This window comes from Amborella trichopoda, chromosome 3 (genome assembly GCF_054954075.1).
Source record: "Amborella trichopoda isolate Santa Cruz 75 chromosome 3, AtrichopodaSantaCruz75HAP2 v2.0, whole genome shotgun sequence".
NCBI classification, from domain to species: domain Eukaryota; kingdom Viridiplantae; phylum Streptophyta; class Magnoliopsida; order Amborellales; family Amborellaceae; genus Amborella; species Amborella trichopoda.
In genome coordinates, this window is record NC_142338.1 from 53,647,463 (window position 1) to 53,667,611 (window position 20,149).

Consider the following 20,149-nt stretch of genomic DNA (forward strand, 5'->3'; position numbering starts at 1 on the left):
AATCCACTTTGGGTGGGTTCACCAAACTGAAATTGCAGGGGTAGAAGAACCAAACATAATGGGTAGACTATCGTATTTTTTATTGGCCAAGTATGTCCCAAAATATCCCTGTTATTTTGAAAAATAATCGTTCTTTTTCATTTTCCATGTCTGATATTATATATCAATATGCTCTGACATATCCATATTATAGGTACAGGACTTCTCTGTTATCAAAGCTGCAGTGATTTTCTTCAAAGTTGAAAGTCCCATAAAGGAATTAACCAGTTGAGCATCAAAAGATAAAAAAAAGAGCATGGGAGATCTCAAACAACCTACAAACCAAAAGTAAACACAAAGAAGTTTGAGTTGTGTTCGACTTGGATCCAAAGAAATGAGATGCTCTCATTGTTTTCAAGGTACTCGTAAGTTCTTGATTTGATTTCTTAAGCCACAGACAAGTTACAATAAGATACCCACAAGATCACTAGAGGCAATAGAAACTATCTGATTCACTTTCTAAAAAAAACCGAAATGGAGTTTCGGGCAAAGAAATTTACTGCGGTTCCACTGGGGATGAAGGAGCCTTACTGATGGTTCCAACTTCCAACTGGAACAAGAGTGAGATGATCTGGGGACAAAACTTCAAACGCCACCTAGAGAAGAAAACAAGAGAAAATCTAACCACCACATACCTCAAGGTTGTAGTTTATGTAATACATACTGCTGTCACATTCATTAGGCTTCCAAAAGAATGAACTCTTTTAACTGGCTCTTGTGGATGGGCAGTCATTGGCCCATCAAGAGGTGGAACCCATTGACTTGACTACGAAGAGGTGAACTCACAAAAGGACCCCCAACAAGCTTCAAAATGACATGTGACCTTCCACCATAAAACACCATCAACAAGTTTCAAAATAACAACACTTATTTTTAAGTAAATTTATCGTAAACAAATTACAAAGTCACCATAATTACTCTGAAACACAAAGTGCTAACGTGTTTAGTACATATGAATATACCTATCAACCCTGCTCAAACTCGAAAGTATACGAGTTCTCTTAAACCATGCTTAAGGTCATGGTTATTCTAGCAGAAAAGAATTCCATTGATAAAGTTCTTCATCGCTTGACTATTGCTATCCATGTTTTTTTTTTCCAATAAAAGTAATAGTTACTGCAGCATCCACAAAAAAGCTTTCACAAACTTTTCCAGCTTTCAACATGAGCTCTCTTTCACACACATTCTCTCTCTCTCTCTCTCTCTCTCCTCTCTTTTCTAACACCCCCACACACCACCCCAAAAAAAAAAAAGAAAACCAGTCTACCCATACAAAATAACAATACTAAACTAGGATACCCAACATATCCAAGAAAATTGATGCTCCTTTAAAGGTGTTGGATAGATGCCATATTGACAGAGGAGAGAACATTCAAACTGAGAAATGTATCAAATGAGAGTATGTTCACAGCCAATGCTTGCAGCCTTGGAACAAAGGGACACGCCCCTACAGTTAAAAAGCCCCAAGCTACAAGATCAAATTCCATGCCCTCCTCAGATTACAGAGAATTGGTGAAGTACCAAGAAGCAACAAGAGATCATTCGGCAAGGATGATATCAACAACCAAGAAAGTTATTATTTATAGCTGGCTATACAACAGTTCGTGGCTTACGAACAATAATAGGCATACAGCCAAGCTAATCAACTTGGTAACCAATAAGGAAACATATAAACAAAGTCTCTCATGGCACTCCATCCACTTCACATTCATAAAGTTACAAAACCACACTCTATGGACCACAACAACTCTCTTCTTGACCAGAGAAATACTGCAACCAAACTTTACAACCTAATTCAAAAAGCTTCAAACGTCAGTTTAGATTTGCATTTACTGTGCACCAAAGATAAATACCTGCTCACAATTGTTCTGCACATATCTGGCTCGACTGTTCTTTCCCCTTTTAAAATAAGTGCCCTTCAAGTGTTTGGAGGCCTTCAGAATGAGAAAGCTGCCATCCATGTTAACATTTTGCTTTCTCAGGACTTCTCTCTCCTCCGACGTTTTGACTCCACCTAAATCACATGCTGAGAACATTACAATCATATTCTGAGATTCATGAAGAAAAAGTACTTTCAATAGAGAGAGACCAAAACAAATGCATGTACATCAATTATTTTGATTTTAAGAAAGCTATGGAAAATGTTTGAAACGGTTGTGCTTGTACCCTGTGAATACATGAATATGACTCCGGGCTATATGTTTGTTAACCAAAAAATTCTTTATCTAAGAATGCCCATGACAACACTGGGTCAGGTGTAGACACCATTTTCTTTAGTATTCTTGACTCTTCACCATATAGTCCACCCACAACTCTACAAATCCAATTTTAACTTCACTATAAATTTCAATGTTGCCTGACTTAAGGGCCGTTCTGTAATAAAAGAAAATGAGGCAACCATTCTTTCACTAAAAAGTAAAACAAAAAGGCGATACTCCAAATCTCACTCTCAGACACAGTATCAATTTTGCATTACAACCGACACAAGTATCTGATAGGTATATAAGGTGTCAAACACAACAAGAAGATAGAAACCAGATTCTCCAATGTGTCCACACAACATAAAACATATAAAATGGATGTTACAACATTAGTGAATGCTGAAAGTGTACATAATGGAGGACAACATGAGTGGAAAGCAGTTAAAAGAGAGCAGAAAATTTTGGGATTCTTGAGAAGAAAATATAAAGAAAAGACATATCTGGGCTCAGATTCTGGGGCATGAGACGATTATTCTCTTAATGCCACCAATTGCACACTTCATAGAGAGGAATAGAGAGCCGTCCTTGACCACCGTGATCATGGTTAGCATTAGATTGAAGAGTTTCAGAGGCCCATGGGTCCAAAGGAGAAGGCATGAGAGATAAATCGATAAATTGTTTTATGGCTTACATAAAACCATTGTAACAGATGAGGCATACCATAAAAATGGGTTCCCTCATGTCTAGCGTGCACCAACCAAAGGTGGTGTTGCCTTGACATCCGTTGGACTTATTTTGCATTTACTTTTCCTTTTAATATTTTACACCCTTGTGTTGTTTGCAACTTGTGCTGTCTTTCATTTTGATCAATCAAATTTTTGTCATCAATCCAAAAAATAAGTGTCTTACAGAGAAAGTACTAGTCACACTCCATACGCACAACTCAGGTTCCAATTATTTCCATAAGTTGTTGATTAGGATCATTCACACGCCAAAGGTAATTACAGATCGAATTACCCAAAAAATAAGGTAATTACAGATCTTGTGTGCCTCCTTTCCAAAATCCATTCCTTGGATAGAATAGTGATTTTTCTTTTTTCTCTTTCTTTTATTGTTCAATTTAGACAGCAGTTGACAAGCTAGAAATGATAGGCACCCGTGATCCACAGTGAGGAGAAGCATTTATGTTAGGCTTCAGTTTCAAAGCATAATTGACAAGCTAGATGTGAATAGCATCTGGCTCACCTTGGTATATAACTATATCATTTGTGTGCATAGTTGTAGATTAGCGAGAGAGATGGTATGTGAGATAGAGAGAGTGAGATTATATTTTCGTGTTTTTTTTATTGTTTGTTATTTTTCCTCAAAGTCTATTTAAAGGGAGATGTCCCTTCATTGTAAAGGATTAGAGAATGATCAGATATTGAAATTGAGTAAACTTTGGTCTTGTGAAAGGATCGTTTTTGGGGTGGATTCCCTTGCAGATCCTGAGAGAGAGTATACGTGGATTCCCTTGTAGACCCTGAGAGAGGGTATAATCTCTCACCTATTATTATATTTTTATTATAGTTATTTTTTTCTCCCTGCATCAATTGGTATCAAAACCTTGAGATCCTGATTTAGTTATAGGGAGCTTCGATCAAAGATTTGATAGACTCAAAAAAGACATAGTAAAGCGTATTAGCAAAGTAGTAGAACAATGTCTACGAGATCTATTTCATAGATTGCAAGCGAAACAAGAGGAATAAGAATATGAAGAAGTAGATCTCGATATGAAAGACGGCGCCGATAACCCCAATGTACAAGAAACTCTGAAAATCAATTATGAAGAAGAAGATATGTGTGATGCAGTATTTGAAATCCAACCAATTGAGCTGAAGGAGAAATCAAGATTGAGCCCGAGGTCACTGTATTCTACTTCGAGATGAGCACGAAACATTTGATGAATCGGCTTAATGAATAAATTGAAGAAAAAGTGTCGAGGCGCATGGTGGGACTATATCACCAGCTTTTGAAAAGACCTCTAAAAGATTTAAGTTCTATAAGCTCGAGTTCAAGCTTCTCCCACGGGAAGAATGATGCAGATTTTTAGGAATAGGTAGCGTGAGTTTTTAAGAAAGGTAAATTTTGGTGTGAGTTAAGTTTTTTTTTAAGCTTATCTTATATAAAGTTGCTTCAAAGCTTTAATTAGATTTAGTGTGAGATTTAAGGGGTATTTAAATAGAAGAAAGATAAGCGATTTAGATATGAAGAAGATAAAGATTGACAAATATGGTGCGTAACTTTTAAGAGAGATGATATTTTCATGAAAAAGAAAATATTGAGAGAAATCTAGAAAGATGATATTTTCAAGAGAGGGAAAATAGGGAGAGAGATGGTACATGAAAGAGAGAGATTATATTTTGATGTTTTTTTTTATTGTTTTTTTTTTTTTTCTCAAAGTCTATTTAAAGGGAGATGTCCCTTCATTATAAAAGATCAGAGAATGATCAGAGATTGAAATTGAGTAAAATTTGGTCTCGTGGAAAGATCGTTTTTGGGGTGGATTACCTTGCAGCCCTTGAGAGAGGGGATATTCTCTCGTTGGGGGTGGATTCTCTTGCAAACCCTAAGAGAAGGTATAATCTCTCACCCATTGTTTTACTTTTATTATAATTATTTTTTTCTCCCTGCATCAAAAACCTTACCCAATTGCTAAAAGGCTCATATCCAACAGAAACAATAGAGAAGGTCATGACACCTCTTTTCTTTTCTAAAACCTACTAGGTCATGGCAACTTAAAATACACATTTTTGTTCTTTAAAATGGTGAATACCTATCCAACATTTAAATAAAAAACAATATAACACAAGCAAATGAAGCCTACTCTAGCAACTGGTATAGCCAATTTTTTTTTTATTTTATTTTTTTTTAAAAAAAGGGAACTACTAGAGTTTTTCAATTTAGGGAAAAACCAGAATGTGCATACCTTGATCTCCGAGTGTTTGGAGAAATTACGAGAATTGCGTGTCCTCTTCACATCATCATCTGGAGAACAATTTTCGCAAAAGAAATGTTCCAACCTTTTCGCATCTTCTGGGGTCATACTTATACAAGCGGGATGAAACCTGGAACAAAAGAATTAACCTTCAGAAAATCCTCCACCAACACCTTCCCCATCAACGACCATAACCATGTACCAAATACAAAAGAAGCCATAGAGGTCAACATTAACGAGACCAAGGAAATAAGAGAAGGAAGAATACAATCACTAAGTAGAAGAGTCTCCAACCAAATGAAGATGATAATCCCCCTAAAATAGAAAAGTATGTAATACTCCAGATATTGTAAATCACCAAACAAGAACACACGACTTTGTTATATACATTTCAGAAGTCAGAACTTCCACTGAAGAATAAACAGCCAGTGATACTACATAGGACAATTACATAGTTGACTATAAGTTGTACTGAAATTGTCAATTAAAGTCTAAGTTTGCACATTTCCACTAGTCATTTAATAATCAATTGTCCTATCACTCCTACATACTCCTACCAAAAAAAAAATCCATTCTATTAAAATAACAAATGAAATATCTATTCTGATCAACCAACCTTGGTTTTTAGAATCCAATACTGCAAAACATGAAAATCTATTGATAACAAGTTGTTCCATGTGCATAATAACAATGTGCATCCTTTGGCAGTTTGATGTGATCAGGGCTCACTTTGCTTTCTCCCACTTTTTTCCAAAAAAGAAAAAATGCTGATATTAGGGGTATTTCTATCTTATAGTGTCCTAAAGGATTCATGAGTCGAATAATAATTTTTATTTTGGGGAGTTGATAATTTCGACAAGAGTTTAGGTTTACTAGTGAGTGCAGTTAGGGTTACGGATATCTTCATTATAGATACTTGTTTGGCGATTATAAATGGGAGAAAAAATTAATATTGCGTTTGTAAGTTTTTTAGTTTCGTGAAGAGACCTTTTCTAGGTGGGTTCCCTTGCAGGCCTAGAGAAATAACATGCTCCTTCACCTTCCATTCTTCTCTATATTCCTCTTTTTTTCATACATTCTCCTTACTTTTCCAAATTCCAACATAAGTTGGAATCAGAGCCTACATAGGATACCCTCGCCGTGTGATGCCATCAAAGCTATAGGGCTCTTAAGAACCTGTCGATTGAGGAACTAGGAATCTCAAATATTGGGATACTACCCAAGATCATATACATAGTCAGCTATACACAATATAGGAGAAGACCACAAAATAAGTGTGACAAATAAAGCAAAACAGGAGGAAACCACAGAAACCACAGAAACCAAAGATATACGTGGTCCACCCAAAGTGGCTATGTTTACATCATTAGCAAATTATAGTTTGGGTTGGGTTTCAAGAGATTTACCTCTCACTGATCATCAGTAAACCCATTGCTTGTCTCGCCTTCTAATCCCACTCTCATGATCGAATAACACTGATCATCAATCCCTCTCTATCCCACTATCACACCTCAAGGGCAACCAAGAGACTTTTATCATCATCATCCAAGCCTTTATCCCAATGATTTGGGGTGCTACATGAATTTTGTTCTTCCATTCTTTTCTATCAAGGGCCATACCCTCAGTAAGACTAAAAGTCACCATATCTTTTCTCACTACTTCTATCTGTATTCTTTGGGCATTCTCCTTGCCCTTTTAGAGCCTTCCACTTGAATGAGATCGTACCTCCTAACCGGTGTTGTAGTACGTTTATGTTGCACATGGCCAGCCCACCTAAGTCTACTTTCCCTCATCTTATCGCCTATTGAAGCCACACGTAAGTTCCCTAGTATATATTAATTCTATCATTTCTTGTCCTGCCACTCATCCATCTTAACATTCTCATCTCAGCTACGATAATCCTATGAATATGTTATTTCTTGACCTCCCAGCATTCTGCCCAACATTTTGTCCCATAAAGCAACTAAGAGACTCTCTCTCTAGAAGTAGAAAGTGAATCAACTTAAAACCCCATAGGAAAACTACTTCCCTCTAAGAGGTCGTGCCTCTCACTCTTGAAGGCTTATCTCTCTCTAAGAGACACTCATTCTCATTTCCAAAAAAAGTGATCCCTGAAGCACCCCCTTAGAACCAACTTTTTCACTATTCTAAGGGGATTCAATCGTAGGTTTCTCAATGAACGTTTCTATCAAATCCAAAGATTTCTGAAAAAACAATTGGAAATTCTTTAGGAGACCACTTGAGTTTGTAATTTACCAAGTAACCAAGGAATTCAAGGAGTAACGAGATTACCTAGAAATCAAAATTTCTTTAGAGTGTAGGTTTGATTTTTTGCAAGTTCGAAACCTAGGAGCAACTTTCTTTGTAAGTTTCATTGCTTAATACTTACTTTTTCTTTTTTCTTCTGGGAACAATGTCTTTGTCTTCTTCGACTAACAAAGATCTGGCACAGAGATATTCAAAACTCAACAACCCTAAGAATCAAAATAGTGCTTCTTGTAAAAGAAGAGAGGGGGGAGGGGGTTTATATTTTCTAGTAAAAGGAACAACTTGCTAGTATTATGGGAATGGTAAGGGTGTCTCCTAAAGCAACCGATAAGTTAGAAGAACGATTAGGGTATTACTAATAGAAAACTAGAAACAAGCAAAAGACAATAGAGCATTGAAGCAAAAAGATATGCTGATAAAGGTTCAGTTACTTGATGATGAAGGAGATAAGGATGATGTAACTGGAGTTGTAAGTGGTGATGTAGGATTACAACAGAGAGGGAAACCACTCTTGAATGTCCTATTGGGCAAAATTGACATCTCCCCAAGTGGCCAATGGATGCAGTTTGCACCCCAAACCCTGAGGTTGTGGAGGACAGCAGGAAAATAACAAAACAAACAACAATTGAAAATTGTTACAGAAAAAGAAGAAAGGAATAAGGTTCATAGGTATATTCCCAAGTGGTTTTACCAAGCCAGTGTCCCATTCAATATCCCCTTAATAACTTCAAGGTATGGTTGGGGCAATTGAGAAATTTGGTCCCATGTTCAAAGGCCCTTCATTTATGAACTTAGGGATTCATTATAGGAATATTTAGTGAAAGATGACAGGCACATGTTAAAATGGTTCGATGAAAAGTCTTTGGCAATTATTAATTTTTTGGTCAACTGTCCATTAAGAACTTTGTGAAATATGTTGATGCATCATACAAGAGACATGATGGAACTTGTGTGGGTTGATGGATGGGATTGTGGGTATGGTTGGGGAAGAACCCGTGGTGCAGATTGTCATAGACAATGGCGTCAATCATTCTGCAATTAGGTATCTCTTGACATTGAAGAGGAAGCATATGTTTTGGACTCCTTGTGCGATACATTGTTTGGACCTCATGCTTAAGGAGGGTTCTTAAATGTACTTGAGACATTGGTCGCCTATTCAACTTTACATGATGAGACAAAAGTCTTGAATTGATCAAATCAAATTAAAGATGAAATTCAAAATTACTAGGGAACTTTAGATAAGATACTGCCATCAGTAGGGATACTAAACAACTAGGAAATAAAAAATTTGCAAACTTCGAACTTTTTGAATTGCACACAAAAAGTTGTTCACTTTTTGGTTTCTTCTTGATTTTACTTGTATTAATGGTAAATATGCACATACTTGAGTAGTGGGCATCAAACGGAAGCGAGACACTAATTCTTGAATGTCTTTCCATTCGAGTGTTGGACTTCACATGCAAATCATCCGGCTGTGAGCATAGCTGCAGCACACTTGAGCATTTAACTCTATTTTCTTTTGGTTTTCAATTTTCTAAATATCTAGATTGTAGAAAAATAGAAATCCATAAGACATTAGTTAAGTAACCTTTTTCTCTGTTGCTTGTTTCCTTTCTATCAACTCCATAGAAAAAAAATAAGAAAGACTAGAGCAAAAGAAGTTAAATGATCTTTCAAATGTCCGATACAATGAGCAGATACATTGAGAGACTTAAGGATGGATGTCAACGCTATTGTCCTTTAATGAACCTGCTAGTACAAGTAAATGGACCTTAAATCCACAATCAAAGTAGGTGTTTGAGGGTGAGGACTTGGTTGAATATTAAACAATTTACAGGGGATGGAGAAGATCTACGGCTTAGAACTAGATCAGAAGAAGAAGTTGGGTCCACATCTGTTCCAAAGATCGAGGAAGAGGAACTCAAAAGGAAACTAAATATGAAGAAGTACATGTTGAAGAAGGGGGCGATGATACAAATGATGATGGCTCCACAACTTTGGCTCCGGATGTGGGATATGCATGCTAGATCATGTGACTTGTCTAATTGAGTGTACTACTTTTACTTTATATGTCATGAATTATTGGTCTTTGGAGTTCAAATATTATGTTCTTATGAAGTACTTTTGGTCTCCTAGGATGTTATGTCATGACTATGTGGCATTTGGCTCTATGCTATAGCCTACAATGTGACAATACCTTGGTTGCTAGATGAGTAGATGCTAATGTATTCTTTGACTTGGTATATGTTTCATTTAATTTAATGAATGTAAGAATTAAATTATGGGAAAAGGATGCATACCCCCCTCTTTATAATTATAATCCCACCCCTGGATGCAGGGAAAGCCTATAGACCCCATCCAAGTCAAAAGAAATGGATGTTTAACCCCCAACTTACCTCTTTCATTGTCCAAATTACAACATTTACCATTTTCCTTCTTCCTGATAACCCATCATATAAATAGAATTTGAGATTCCTCTTTTAACCAACTTGGGAGGTTCATGAGATGAGAGAGAGAGAGAGAGAGATGAGCGTCCAAGGGAGGTTGCAGAAGAGAGAAGAAAGAAGTTCATTGTGAGGAAAAGAGAAAAAGAGGGGGGCAGCTTTTACAAGGTTTAGGTGACGGCAGTGATTCAAAAAGTGGACCGCCCAGCACCTAGGCGGTCCGAAAGGGCTGGGCGCATCGCCCAGGCCTAGGCGACCAATCTGGAAGGTCGACCCTGGGCGGCCGCCTAGGCGGTACGGAACCCGCCTAGGTGGGCGCTCAGCCCCCAGGGCCTACGCCCCGCTCAGGGGCGGCAATAAGTTTCGGTGGGAGCAATTTTGGTTATTTTTTTTTTATTAAAGAGCCAACAGTTAGGGTTTTAGGTTCATTTGAAACCTAAAACTTATTGGAGCCAATTTTAGAAAGTAAAAGGCCCCAAAAAACTAGTTTTTGGTGAATTTTTTAAGATCAAAGGGTTTCTCAAAATTAACAAAAATTGATCAAAACATCACCCATTGACCTCAGATTTACTTTTTGACATTTTGCAAAGTTATTAGGGGGTTTTTTAGAAGATTTTGAGTATTTAGAAGCATCTTTGAGGTGGAAGTTTGAAGATTGAGCAATCAAACTCAAAGTAAGTGATTTTTTTTATGGCTTTAGTAAATTGCAATATTTTTTAGATGTGTTCTTCGGGATCTAATAGGATTAGTGATCCCGATTGGAAATATGGCTATAACCCAGATCCTAATGATAAAAATTGCATAAGATGCAAGTTTTGTGATAAGGATACAAAAGGGGGCATAAACTGGTTCAAGAAACATTTTGCCCGTATCAGGGGGGATGTTGCCCCATGTAAAAAGACTCTTGATGTTGTTAAAGAGGAAATAAACAATTTTTTGAACATGGTAAAAATGAAAAAAGATGAGAGATTTGCCTCTATAGCAGAGATTAGGTCTGGGGTTCAGGTCAATTATGATGATGATGATAGTGATGAGGAAAGGATTGGGGAGGGATGTCAAGAGGTTGAACAATCCATTATTAAGGGAAAGGGGAAGGGAGTTGTAATTACTTCTGGTTCTGGGACTAAGAAGCCTCAGGTTAGAGGCCCTATGGATAGTTTTTTACCTCGGCCTGACCCTAAGGTTGCAGGAGAGAAAACAAAAAAGCAAACCACCATTGAAAATAGAATCAAGAAGGAAGAGAGAGATAGAGCTGCGAATTATCTTGCTACATGGTTTTATGAGGCGAGCATTCCTTTCAATACCGCTCGCTTAAGCAGCTTCTATGTTGTGGTAAAGGCAATTGAACAATTTGGCCCTGAGATGAAACCCCCAACCCCATATGAGCTTTCAGAGCCTTTTTTAAAAAGGTAGTGAGTACCACGAAGGAAGCTGTAGAACTTAAGAATGATGCATGGGCTCAGTATGGGGTTTCTATCATGATTGATGCTGTGAGTGATATGAAGAGAAGAAGTCAGATGAATTTGCTCGTGAATTGTCATGTAGAGACTGTTTTTTGTAACTCTATTGATGCCTTTGATTGTATCCATGATGCCCATTACATATTTTAAGTTATAGAGAAGGGAATCAAGGAGGTTGGGGAGAATCTTGTTGTACAGGTTGTCACAGACAATGTTGCACCTAATGTTGCTGCATCTAATTTGTTGCGCATAGCTTATCCTAAAATCTTTTGGACGCCATGTACAACACATTATATAGACCTCATGCTTGAGGCTCTTGGCGGTTTAACCGAGATATCGGGTACAGTGAAGAAGGCCAAGTTAGTTACAAATTTCATTTATAGCCACCATCTCACCCTCAGCAGGATGCGTACCTTTACAAAGAAGAAAGAGATTGTGAGGCCTGAGGTCACGAGATTTGCGACCTGGTACTTATGCTTAGATAGCATGCATTCGAGGAGAGTGCAGTTGAGGCAAATGTTTACCTCAGATGACTGAAGAGCATGCAAGTGGTCTAAGGATCAGATTGGGAAGAAGGTGAGAGATATAATCCTTTCTAAGGCTTTTTGGCGAGGGGTGAAGGGCGCTCTTAAGGTATTTTTTCCTCTTGTCAAAATCCTTCGCATTGTTGATAGTGACAAGCCTTCTATGGGCTACATATATGATGCTATGGAGAAATACAAAAGAGAGATAGCCCAAAATTTAAATGATGATGAAACCCACTACAAGCTTGTTTGGGAGATTATTGAAGACAAGTGGGATAGGCAACTACATCGGCCATTGCATGCAGCTGGTTATTATTTGAACCCAGCTTTTTTTAATATTGACAAGAATATACAAACAAATAACACAATTATGAATGGATTTGATGAGTGTGTAGATGTGCTAGTCCCTAATCCTGATATGCAGGATATTATATGCGTTGATGAGCTGATAAATTACAAGTGCTCATTAAAGTCTTTTGAGAGTCCAATGGCGATGAGGTAAAGGACCAAAATTAATCTCGATATTAATAATATTCTTAAGTTCATCAAGTTCAAGTAATCAACTAATTCTATTATTTATTTTTGATTTTTTATTATATCTTTGCAGCCCATTGGTGGAGCCAACATGGGTGTAGTTCTCCAAATTTACAAAAGTTGGCCATTCGGATCTTAAACCACTTCTTCATCCGGTTGTGAGCGCAATTTGAGTAGTTTTGAAGGGGTAAGGCCGTAACTAAGGGTAATTTGTATAATTTTATAAATAATACATGAACCATAGATATTAGATTTTAATTAGTTTCATTTGATTTTGTTAGATTCATACAAAGAAAATGAACAGGCTTGAATCAAAGAGGCTTAATGACCTAGTCTATATCAAGTACAATCGATTATTGAAGTACAGGTTTGCTAAGAGAGATGAGAGATACCCCATCAGATCAAAAAATATGGACCATGCTATGGAGTAGTTAGTTGATGATGATGAGGTCGAGGGGCATGAAGGATTGACATGCGACATGGTCATGAATACTTCAGGGCATCAGCTAACCCTCTTAGGGCCACTAGATCTTCTACACAGAGAACAACGGTAGAGGAAGAGGAGGAAGAAGAGGCTTATTCAGAAGAGACGGAGGAAGACGAGGACGACCAATATGTCAAGGAGGACGGGACTCCATTGACTCCGATGAATATGACACCAATGCAGCTGACCCAAATTTTTTTGATGATGAATGAATGATGAATGTTGAATAGTTATTAAACTTTGAAGTTTGAACTTTGATTGAAGTATTGAACTATTGAAGATTCTTTTGAGTCTCCAAGTATTACTTTCATAGTTTCATAATTCAATTTTGTTTTCTTCCTCATGGTGGTGTACTGCAGTATTGGTTTGATACTATTTGGTAACTTGGTTTGATAATTTGGTTAGTTGGCAAATTTTAAGCTTTAAATTTTAATTGGATATGGAGTATGAACCGACTTATGGATTGTGGTTATGCTTATGGAGTGTGTGCTAAATGCTAATATGTAGTATAATTGGAATTATGTACTGCAATACATATAACTGATACTGACATAACTGCAGAATCCATTTTGGATTCAACTAGGCCGCCCAGGTTCTAGGCGCCTGCCAAGGCGCCCACCTAGGCGCTAGGTGGCCTGGACCCCCCACGCCGCCTAGGACCCGTCTAGCGCTTTTTGAAACACTGGGTGACGGGATCATTAGAAAATGTAAAAAGCATTCACATTGTAAGTTGAACGATGAAAAAGGTGCAAAGGGGGTTAGATGTCCTTTTCTTTTAACTTGCAGGGAGTCCATGGGCATTTTATGGACTTGAGGGTTTATTTGGGATTATAATTGCAAAGAGAGGTATATATATTTTTCCTTAACTTATTTAGATGTTAATTACATTAGACTATTAAAGCATAGAGACTAAAAACTATGTTGTTCTTTATTAGGTTATCCATGACCTAGACAACATACACATTATTAGACTAAAATGCTTACTGCCACATAAATTGCATATTCATGTTATATTCTTTGTATCGTTATATTTTTATAGCTTTTAAACAGATTTACATTTATAGACCGCATTGGAGGTGATGCGCTGCATGGGGACCACATCGAGCCACATAGTGCATTGGACCCTCTTGTGTATCAAGTTTATGTGCCACATTTGATAACAAAGATCTCTTTTAGCAAAAAAAACATAAGTCAATCTTTCTAGAGAAACATTTAGACTGTCGATCTTGGCTATCACTGCACCTAACAAAAGCCGCCTTGTATGATAGAGATGCTATAAAAACTCATGCAGCATAGGAATCAAGCAAGTTGGAGTCAGGAGATGAATTTTGAGTACAAGTCAACAACCTTTGAGAACAAATTTCTAACCTTTTGAGGAGAGATCAGCAAACTAAGTCAACAAGTCAATAATTAGAAAAATGTTGTTTACCATAAAGAGGTTAGCTGTAGTATGGGAGATGGGGGCATCAAACCTCAATCTTCATTACAACAAAACACACATACGTCTCTAATAACTGATCCAAAGAATATAATGAGTTGATTTTGAGTTCAGAGACATGGCCTATTGAGTGCAAGAGAGATTTCAAACTAAAATTCAAACCTTTTAAAATCGATGATAAGCTTAATATCCATGGTTTCATCAATTCATTGAGTATCATAAACGATTTGTTCAACCTGAAGGAATTGCTACAAGACCTACTAATTGAACTTGTTGATTCTACGCTTCATGGCAACCATGTCGTTTGGTGGTAACAAATCCGAGAACCGAAAGTTCAGCAGAAATATGGAAATCCTTACAATTGGATCAACGTGAAGAAGACAAAGGAAAATTTTGGAATTCCCTAACCCCGGGGCACTGACATGATTAGGTTCACCTAATTTCTCTCTCTTTTCTTTCAAAATTGATATTGGAGTGATTTTTACTGTTTTCGAGAATTCATGGTTAGAATTGGGGGTTTTATTTTGGAAGTAGATAAGGTGACCAGTGACCACCTAACTGGAATTATGACCCCATCTATGTGTCAACTACTGGTTTAAGGTTTCTTTCTTTTTCATCCTTACTCTTGGCTATTGAAAGGATAATAAGTTAAAATTGAGTTTTTCTAGTCATGGAAGGAGAGCTTATTGGCATGGAGTCCTCTACAGGTTCAAAGAGAAGGCACATTCTCTCACCCTCCTTTCTTTTTCAGACATTGTATTTCCTTTTTTATATATTTCTCATCTCTTTCCTCTACATCACATTCCTACCTTCCCATGCATCTAGTGAAAACACACACACACACACACACACAAACACACAGATGGGTTCACAGTGGATCCATAAATTCAGCTAGGAGGTGATCAATAAGGAATTTTTTTCGGCTCTTCACGACTCTTTCAAGAACAATAAATTCCTAAAACAGATAAATTCCACTTTCATTTGCCTTATTCCTAAAGTCAATTCCCATGCTGTTATGAAAGAGTTTAGACCCATTGGCTTATGTAATGTCCTCTATAAGATCATAAGCAAAATCATTTCAAATAGATTGAGGGAGATCTTGCATATCTTTATTGATTCTATACAAGCAGCATTTCTTAAGGGCAAACTTATCACATATAATATATTGATGACAAATGAACTTATTTCTTTATGTCATAAGAACTCAGCCAACCCTAATATGTGTTTACAACTTGTTCTAAGTAGTGCTTATGATCGAGTCTCTTGGAGTTTTGTACTTGATAGGCAGCAGGTATTGGGCTTACGAAATCTTTGTCTCCTGGATTTGGCATTGTATTACCACTCCATCTTTCTCGATGCTCCATAATGGCTCTCCAAAGGGGTATTTTAGAGGTAAAAAGGGCTTACGGCAGGGTCATCCTTTATCTCCATATCTTTCTTGTTAGTTATGGATTATTTAAGCGTGCAGTTAGATCATGTTGTGTCACAAGGTACAATACCTGTGGCTTTCCCCTCTCGTTGCGATTATTGGATATCACATCTCTTCTATGCCGATGATGCGGTTATTTCTTGTGAGGCCTCTAACACAACAGCTAGTCACATGAATTCTGTTCTCTACACCTTTGAAAAAACCACAAGGCAAAAATTGAATGTAACCCAAAGTAAGGCTTTTTTCTTCAGGCTATCTCAGAGTTCTAAGCATTTGATATTGAAGGAACTGGGTTTTGGTGAAGGTTCTCTTCCGGTAAGATACTTGGGGATTGTTTCATGGTAATTTGGAGCATAACAATGGCCATAATTTGGTGGGAAAATTCTTTGCTAAGATAGGGACATGGCAGACTTTATCCCTATCTTATGGAGGTCAGTTGCAACTATTGAAATCGGTCCTCAGTTCTTGAGCCACTTTTTGGGTGTTATCTTTCGTATTGCCTAAACGCACATGCTATATGATAGAAGGCCTACAACAAAATTTTCTATGGGCAGGCCCAACTCATAAGAAAGGGCTTCATCTAGTTAAGCGAAAAACTGTATGTCTCAAGCTGCAAGGGGGGGGGGGGGGGGGGGCTTGGGATTCATGACATCTCTGAGTTCAATATTGCAGGCATGATGAATTTGGTATGGATCTTGGCTAATACTTCCTCTCAGCTCGTTTCTTCAAGCACAGGTATTTTAGGAATTTTGGGAAACTAATAGAAAGAATTGCTCCTATGCTTGGAAGGACCAAATGGGGTGGGGTTGTCTTTCTTGCACCACAATGTTAGATGCATTGTTGGGGATGGTAGGTCAATGGACTTCTGGTCAGATCCATGGCTATCAGAAAAATCCGTCATGGAATATTATGGAACCCATATTTACAAGGATCTGGGGGTCCTTGCTAAACCTAAGGTCACATATTATTTATATGGTTCCCCACAAACTTGGTATTTACCTTCTCCTACATCTGGCCCCTTTATTGCGAGCTTGGAAGGAGGTGAGTCTTTCACAATTCCTTTTAAACCACATGATTATTTTTTGGTATGGACTCCTTTTAATGGGATATTCTTGGTTAAAGAGGCATGGAACTTTAATTCGTCGAACGGGTTCTTCTCAACCAATTTTTAGAGTAATTATGGTCTTCTAAGTGCCATCCTAGAGCAAAATGGTTTTCTTGGCTGAGCCTCCACCATCGTCTTCCTACTTCCTCGCTCATGCAGCGGAGAGGAATCACTCAAGCTCCTGTGTGCCCCTTCTATCATACTAATGTCATCTATTGCTTGATTATGTTTTTTCGTAGGGGATATTGAGATCGATAGCATGGAAATGTGGTAAATGTTTCACCCTGGACTAATACATTGCAGCCACATTGAGAAAATGGATAGCATTCAAATTCAAGTCCAATGGTATTGTTGATATCTGGTATTCTTTTTTTTTCACAATAGTTTAGATGCTTTGGGAGGAGTGGAATCGTCGCATCTTTCAAGGAAAGATGTCCAAACGTGAACATTTGATAGAAGGATCACTTGTCACATTCGTGATTTGGCAAGATGCTAAGGCCTGGTCATATCATATTTTAAAAAAGGTAATAACATGAAATCTCCAAGTAACATGATGACAGCAAAGGATCAAGGCACCCATACCAATTGCATGGTCATTTCCTCACTCATAACATTTTAAGCTAAATGTTGATGGGTCTTCCTTATAGAGCTGGATGTGGAGGCATCATTAGAAAAGATGATGGTTCTTACAGTGTTGCATTTGCTATCCCCCTTGGTATTGCATGTAATAATTATGTAGAATTCCGTGGTTTGGAAGCAGGTGTTGATCTAGCTATAGTGATGGATTGTTTTCCACTTCAGATTGAAAGTGATTCCTCTTTACTAGTGCAGGTTATATGTGGCAACTGCAAACCCCATGGGTGCTTCATACCATAGCTGCTAATTGCAAATTCAAACTTGCGTATCATTCGTGGTCTATTTGCCATATCTACTGCGAGGCTAATATGGTGGCTGATATACTTGCAAAAAAGGCTACAGTTTTTTCAGATTCCACCATTTGGTGCTTTAGGCCTCCAAATTTTCTTTCTCTTCCATTACTTCATGATGTGGCACAACTGCCCTACTGTAGGGTTATAAAATAGTATGTTGTTTTATCTTCTATTAATGTAAAACTGGTAGGGGGCCTTCTCCCCCACTAACATACCCAAAAAAAAACAAAAAACCAAAAACACACAGACACACACACACACATCTATTTATTTGCGAAACGGATAGTGTAACTTGTTCTTAGCACCATGAACTCTCTTTTTCTTATGTTAAGCAAATAACTGCCTTAATATTTCATATTGTAAGCTTTGGCATCCAGAGCTAAGGTACAATATTTTCATATACGCTCTACAAATGCTGGGTAAGAAACTAGAAATCAAGAAATACTCGTCTTGTGACAATCCCCCAAGATATCAACAAAAATTCGAGGACATCAAGAAATGTCTGCAGTAAATTGTTTTGACATATGAATAACCAGTAAAAGGTGAAACATGATGAAATTGCGGCTATACTATTCATAGATAAAGAGTACATGGGCTCATGAGTTACCAGTCATTGCAACCCTCACACTCGACCATAAGATCATCAGGATTGTAAGGCATTTCACACTTGCAAAAGCTGCCACAAACAAACAACTGAGAAATTGAGCAAAGCCAACCAATTCAAAATACAGCATGGGTCTAGGATGAGAGAGTGGGAGAGTTAAATACAATCAGCAGAAGAGAGAGAAAATCAATTATACTAAACAATGGAGAATGATGAAATCAATTGCAGTCAGGAGAGAGAGAGAGAAAGAGAGAGAGAGAGAGAGAGAGAGAGAGAGAGAGAGAGATGAAATGAATCGTGATCAGCAGAAGCGTCAAATAGTGTGTGTGAGAGAATCAACTGGAATCAGCCACATGAAGGGAAATAAAGAGATAAAATTAATCCTAATCATCAAAAGAAAAGAGAAACATAGAGCTAACGAATAGAGAGAGAGAAAAAGTTACCCACACTGCCACTCTATCAGGGGTGAAACCACCAGTCGCATAATTATACTCAAATCGACAAAAGTAATCCTCGTTTTCTACCGAAGTGAGCTTTGTGTAATTCTTGAAAGTATGAACAGTGCACTTATCTTCAATCGTATCAGCGCTCTGAACGTCATAGTGATCAGAGAGGAACAATTCCTTAGCTCCATGGAACTGGCGTCTCCCCCCTTTCGATTCCTCAGGTCTGTAATACCACCGAATCCTAACCCTAATCGAGTTTCGGCTATCAGTCTCGATCTTCTCAACCTTGGCCACATAAGGGGGCTTCCCTGAATCCCATGGCCTCATCAAAACACAGTCACCCGCTGCAAAACCAATCAACAAAGGGTAAAAACCTAGGTTTAATGGAACAGATAACTAATCAGAATTAAAATGACTTCTCATTCTAGAGAGAAGGAACACTCTCCTCATAGAGGGGGGCAGACTTCTGCTTTGAGCTGCCTACAGATAGATAGCGAGGATTGTATTGTAGAGAGAGAAACTACTCCTTTTAGAGAGAGAAAGACCTTTAACTATCTTGTTAATGCCTTTGATGGTGAAGGAGTCGAGGCATTTCTTGGGTGGGCGGGTTTTAGCCATGGCGGGTGGAGCTCAGAAATGCGGAGCATGAATAAAATACGTACGTCTATAGGCTTGAGAGAGATAAATACGCTGGAAATCCGGAGCGTCTCTCCCTCTAGATTCGAGAAGATTTCTTGTGCCTGCCCTTTTCTCTCTCTAGGCTCCGTTGTAGCAGCTCTCGCGCTCTCTCGCACCCAGTTTGAAAGGAAACGAAGAGAGAGAAGAGGGATCCTGTTTTAATGATAAACCTAGACAGAGCGACGGTTGCTCTTATATTAATAAGTTAGAGAGAGATCGGTGATTTAAAAAATGGTCGAAGATTAGGGTCGGGCATTGCAAAAATCGGTCGAATCGGTGGTTCGAATCATCGTTTTATTTATAGTTAATGGCTAAAAAATACAATAAAAACTAATGAACCAGCCAAGAACCGTTGTTTTTACTGTAGTAAAATGACCGACATTTTCCTGTAAAAAAATCAACGATTCTCTTCTAAACTCAAGTGATCCAATATATTCATGAAACCGGCACAAGGTGCGACCAATTCTCAAGTCAGATCGAACGATTCCATACGGCGTTTTTAAATCTCTTATCGAAACACTAGTCGAATCCAACGGGTCGAAAAGCATATTAATTTGAGCATTTTATGTGGAGAGATATTCCTTAGTAG

The 20,149-nt window shown here is 37.9% G+C and overlaps 1 protein-coding gene across 9 annotated transcripts; it reads right to left on the reverse strand.

The window, feature by feature from the left end:
- Positions 1-1,596: 1,596 nt before the first annotated feature.
- On the reverse strand, positions 1,597-19,861 carry LOC18429335 (chromatin remodeling protein EBS). Of its 9 annotated transcripts, none has more exons than XR_016051713.1 (5): positions 19,428-19,830; positions 18,880-19,226; positions 18,440-18,508; positions 5,209-5,347; positions 1,597-2,053 (listed from the first exon to the last, which is right to left on the reverse strand). XR_016051713.1 is itself a non-coding variant. In XM_088861354.1 (5 exons), the coding sequence occupies exons 2-5, from the start codon at positions 19,207-19,209 to the stop codon at positions 2,018-2,020; spliced, it is 570 nt and encodes a 189-aa protein (XP_088717480.1). In that variant the 5' UTR covers positions 19,210-19,226; positions 19,545-19,861; the 3' UTR covers positions 1,597-2,017. The 9 variants fall into 9 exon arrangements, 7 of the variants coding, with proteins under 7 accessions (XP_088717480.1, XP_011621557.1, XP_088717481.1 ...); XR_016051714.1 differs by having other exon boundaries at positions 1,597-2,065; XM_088861354.1 differs by having other exon boundaries at positions 18,884-19,226; positions 19,545-19,861.
- Between the last annotated feature and the right edge of the window lie 288 nt (positions 19,862-20,149).